The 5,391-nt window shown below is 35.5% G+C and overlaps 1 protein-coding gene across 1 annotated transcript; it reads right to left on the bottom strand.

Moving 5' to 3' along the window:
- Window positions 1-1,103: 1,103 nt before the first annotated feature.
- On the bottom strand, window positions 1,104-4,993 carry LOC105767297 (importin subunit alpha-9). Its single transcript, XM_012586800.2, has 11 exons — window positions 4,702-4,993; window positions 4,402-4,624; window positions 4,132-4,285; window positions 3,830-3,932; window positions 3,508-3,692; window positions 3,317-3,396; window positions 3,082-3,232; window positions 2,682-2,763; window positions 2,525-2,583; window positions 2,140-2,445; window positions 1,104-1,538 (listed from the first exon to the last, which is right to left on the bottom strand). The coding sequence occupies exons 1-11, from the start codon at window positions 4,751-4,753 to the stop codon at window positions 1,374-1,376; spliced, it is 1,560 nt and encodes a 519-aa protein (XP_012442254.1). The 5' UTR covers window positions 4,754-4,993; the 3' UTR covers window positions 1,104-1,373.
- Window positions 4,994-5,391: the final 398 nt, after the last annotated feature.

The raw sequence follows: 5,391 nt of genomic DNA, 5'->3' as shown, positions 1-5,391 counted from the left end.
TTTATGTTTATGAAACAATAAAAGCTAAAAGCTAAAAAAAAAACTTGTTTTGCATATTCTCACCCCACAATTACAAATCTTCATCGTCCATCATCGTTTTAACAAACTAATTTGGATTTCTCAATGACCTAGTCCACAAGCTCGCCTCACTTGAAGACCTAGCTAGTCGTGACTTATGGCAATCCACCTTCAATAAAAATTCCCAAGCCTGTTCCCTTAACCTCCTAACCAGCCCCCACAACCACCTTATCTATTTTACCAACAAAATTTTCACCCTCCCGAAACTATGTAGTTTCACGGATTCTTCAAACGAGCTCTACACTCTTAATGACTAAAATGACCACCATACGAAACTTACCCTCAGCTTTACCCACCAGTTTGGTTCCATGCTCCCTTTCTCTCTTCGATTCATTCATGCTGGGCTTCAATCAAGCTTGCTTGGGAATTTCCAAAAAGGTTTAGATCAATTTTATCGTTTGCTTAATTTTATTCATAAAAAAAGGGAAAAGAAAGTAATAATCTAAATGAAGCTGTAAAAGTTTGGAAATAAAAAATAATTGTATTAAATATAAAGAATTCAATCTATGTTAAGATTTGATTAAGGATATAGATTTTATATTGATTAGTTAGATTCAATTTTAGTTTCAAAATTAAGTTATATTCAAATCGAAATTTGATTAACAATGATTGATATTCGATTTTGAATTAAATTTAATTTAAAAATCATGTGAAAGGAACAAAGACTAGGTTTATTTTATGGACAAAATTGATGTTTCAAGTGAAGAATATGAGAAAAGAAAATAAAAGGGAAGAAGTAAATAAAAATAAAAAATTTAAATTGTTCAAAAATAAAAGTATAGAAACTAATTTTAACAAATAAGAAAAACTACAGGAAAATGAGAAGAGAATAAAAAATCAAAGAATATAAAAAATTAATCAACGAACAAAATATAAAAACCAATTGTATAATTTAATTAAAATTTTCATTTAGAATGATGATTTAACGTGCCACATCAACTTATTGTTACATAGTTAATGGCAATTAACACTATATAAATGACTAAAATATAACCTAAGACAAACAAAAGTTACTATTTTGATCATTTACCCAACAAAAATTGATGATAAAATAAAAGGTAGAACAACAAACAGTTCGACAATTCTTGGAGACAAATGCTATCAACCTATCAGACATCCTACATGGTTAGCCTTGACAGCCCAAGTTTTGTTGACAAAGGGCAATGCCAACAAGTCCTTCGATGAACCAGTTCATCTAAATTTACATCCCCACAAAAGAGGGTAAATAAAATTACAAAAAAACATTACAACGAAATCGATCACAACCAAAGGATTGCCTGTCATAAAACCTTACTTTACTCATCGATCCCATAGTTCTCACCAAAGTATTTATCAACCAAACCATTGGCCATGTTTCTCAAGTCTTCATTTTCATGAAACTGGTATCTTTCCATTGCGTCAATCCCATCCTCTTGTTCAACTAGTTTTGGGCCATCTCCATTTGGCATTCCTCTCAAAACCTATGATGCACATAAAAGAACGAGGTTTCTGTTATTCCTCAAAACACTAAGGAAAGGTTGTCGCACATTTTATAATGGGGTCCTAAAGACATTGCAGCAAGCAAAAAATTGTCTGTTCATGCCCAACAAACAAGGCAAATGGGGAATACAGATCCAAATTAGAGTTGTCAATTGGACAGGTCAAGTTGATTTTGATTTAGGCCAATTCAGGTTTTAAAACTTTCGAATCATTTCGGCATTGGTTTGTTTTGAATCACTTCAGGTTCAGGTCATTCAGGTTGGGTCATCTCAGGTTCAAATATCATTTTGGGGTTGGATTATTCCGGATTTAGGTCATTTAGGGATTGAATTATTCTGGCTTTGGGTAATTTTCAGATTTGGGTTGAACGAGTTTGGATTGTTTTTTTATGGTCAAATCAGGTTGGGCCTAATTTGGATTTTGAGTTAATGGATTGAGTTTCCATATTCAGGTTAGAGCTGACAGATTTAATCCCTATTTTTCAAGATAAGTAGGGTAAAAAAACGATTTGTAGAAAACATTGATAACTTTATAGTGCACAAGGATGTGGAAATTGACAAATAATTTGCAAGATTTGCTCACCAGCTCCATGAATTGAAGTCCTAGTCGGGCAGCCTCTATATCAGCAGATCTAACCAGATCAATGAAACCTGAGAGACAGCCTCTCTGAACAAGGGAAACCAGGTGCTCCTCGATCAGATTTGGCTTTCCATCACCACCAGTAGGGGTAACACATAGGTTTCCCAACACATATGCTACTTCCTTTCGTATATCAAAGGGTGCAGTTGAAAGAAGACGTAGTAGTAAAGGTACAGCCTCACTAGAATATATCAACTGTTTGTGTTCAATGGAACCAGCTGCTATATTAGATAGAACCCATGATGCTTCCTGCGTGAACAGTAAAGACTTTCAAGTTAGAATTAATGATGAAGGTTAATAGCAGCACCAATTAAGCAAACTCAGTCACCTTCTTCAAGACCCTGTGATCACTCTTCAGACATTTTACTAGGGCTTTAATGACACCATCTGGAAAGGCAATTAAGAAAAAAGATCATCAACTTTTTATATATAAAGCAATAAGGATTACAATAAATCATCTCTAGAAAACAGAGATATTAACGAACCTGTGATTTCATGCCCAGGGATCAGAACGGTAGAAGTTGTATGTGAATCACCAGCCACAAGATTGCCTAAACTTCTCAGCACCTAGATGAAACATTATTCGTTATTTGTTATAAGAATCAGGCAGTGAGACCGAAATGCTCTTGAAAAATCTCAAGTCCATTTGAGTCCATGAACAATGCAACGGGAATGCAACAGACCAAATAAATACTACCTGAGAGAACACTATAAAAGAAGAATTGCAATATATATATATATATATATTTTTTATTTTACTTTTATTTACTAGCTTTCTTTCATTCCGAACCAGCAGCCATTTAGAAACAACAGCATCATGCAGGGTAGAAGCATATAAACTTGAACTCGTGACAAAGCAAAATTATAATTCATTTCGTATGTTACCGGAATGAGCAGTTGCAAACTATTTGATGTTGCCAATCTTTCAACAAGAAGTAAAATGGCATCACTCTTCACCAAAACACCAGTGGCAAAATTGGAAAGGGCTGAGAGATACACCACCACCCATGCTACTTCGGTGGCCAGCTCCTCATTCCTGGATTTGAGAAGCAACCTTTCAGTGCATCTACAGTCAAGTATTTCAACAGAACTAAATATTCAATTTGACATCTGCACTTACGATTTTCGTAAGTGCCGAAGAATTGCATCAAGTAGGCCATCAACTTTGATGAGCTCCGTTGCAGCTTTAGGATCAGGCCCCTAAGTCCAAGCAAGAACATGTTGAAAAAGAAATTTTAAAATGCACATATGCATAAACACGACACACTACAATCCCTACTACAAAAGTGATTTACTGGAAAAGGTTAAAACCTTGATAAGGTTTGATAATGCCCAAGCTGCTGTTCTCACAGTTGAACCTTTGTTTGGCAACATCATTCTTGCAAGAGGCGGCAAAGCCCCTTGAGATAGCAGAACATTTCGCAACTCCTCCCCTTCACCAGCAACATTTCCCAATGCCCATGCACACTGCTCAGCAACGGGCAAGGAACTCTTTTCTAGAAAATGAGGGAAAATGGGACAAACTTTCAGCGACTAACAGCATAATTTCTAGATCCAAGGCAGCCAAAAAACAGAAACGATATTTCAGGGTTCAACAGCCAGAAAAAGAAGACTACATGTCACAGAAACAAACCTCCAAGGTGAGCAATCAACAACGGTAATGCAGGCAATAAAGCTTTCGTTTCTTCTGGTTTTCCTGCTGCAATGTTTGTAAGACACCAAGCAGCCTCAAGCAACTGCAATTTAACCAACACAACATAAAACAAATTGGGAAACTCATGTGATTTACTTGCAAAGAATTATGACTCAGTTCAAGCACTGCAAACATCGGCAAACACAAATTCCTCCGACGTAGATGCAATATTACAAATCAATTACTGCAAAACCACGCATTGTACAATGTGCTAAAGTGAAAGACTTGCAATTTCTTTAAACCTGTTCATCAGGAGAACCAAACGAAAGGCATTGCACAAGCAAAGGAATTGCTCCAGCTTTAAGAGCAGCTTCAATCGGAGGGAACTCTGATTTCGACAACAATCGCCTTAGTTCACGAAGTGCATTTACCCTCTTCTGCATTGCACCTTTTCCCCTAAATAATTTTATTCATAATTTCGCAAATTACTATAACCCAAAATAGTATATAAAGATAACCTAACTCAACATTATTAAATGTAACGTTATTATCAAATCAACCAATAAACATACTGGTAAGCAATGGCAGATTTTAAGTCCTCGACGGCTGAAGAAGTTTGGGCATCTAAAAGAAACCCTTCTTCATCAGTTACCATATCATTTTCCTCGCCAGGAACATCGCCGTCGCCGCTGGGACCCACTCTACACAATCGTTTCGCTCGGACCAAGGATTCCCTCCTCTCTTTCCCCACCGTCACCGCATTCTGCCGCCGTCGTTGAGCCGCTACGTTCCCAACTGGAAAAAAGAATGCCAGATTAAAATGGGACGTATCGTGTTAGGGAAAAACCTAGAAAGGGAGAGAGCTGACGAACCTGAGGATTTGATGGGGTCTCTTCGATGGGAAGCGGGGGAATCATCGGCCATTTTGTTTTAGGTATGTTATCGAAGTGTGGATTTGAAAACTATGAAAGTACAAAGGGGTATTGAGTTTTTTCTTTCCTTTTTTTGTTTTCGGCAAAGCGCGCAAATTCGCCGCCTTTGATAGATTGCTGTTTTCCGCGAATTATAATTCTAGCACCCCGCTTCGGCTTTTTCACAAGGTTTACTCCACTAAATTGGTGATCGAAATGTTCAAATTATTGGTTTTCATTTTGATCTATCCTATCGATTTATTCTATTAAATTATATAAATTAATTTAACTATCAATCTATCGTTCTGAGATCAATCAATCTAATCCCTTCAATCCAGCCAATACGTTTGGTCATTGCAATTTTCATCCTAGACAAATAAAGTAATTTTTAAATAGTTTTTAAAGAAAATTTAACGGGTAAGGTTTATGAGATTTAAATATTTCACCGATTTTATATACATATTTGTCAGGATAAGTACATTGATAGTAAGTAGTTTTATTTATCTTTAACCTAAATTGAATTTAGTTTTAAATCATTAAATCTTTATTAAGATTAACAAATTTATTTAATATATTGTATCTTTGAAAGAAAAAGTTATTAACAAATTTTAAAATTTTTAATTAATATCACATTCAAATTACATTATTATA

This window comes from Gossypium raimondii, chromosome 13, assembly GCF_025698545.1.
Source record: "Gossypium raimondii isolate GPD5lz chromosome 13, ASM2569854v1, whole genome shotgun sequence".
NCBI lineage: Eukaryota > Viridiplantae > Streptophyta > Magnoliopsida > Malvales > Malvaceae > Gossypium > Gossypium raimondii.
Note: the sequence above shows the minus strand (reverse complement) of the source record. Positions and strands in the feature narration are given on the sequence as shown.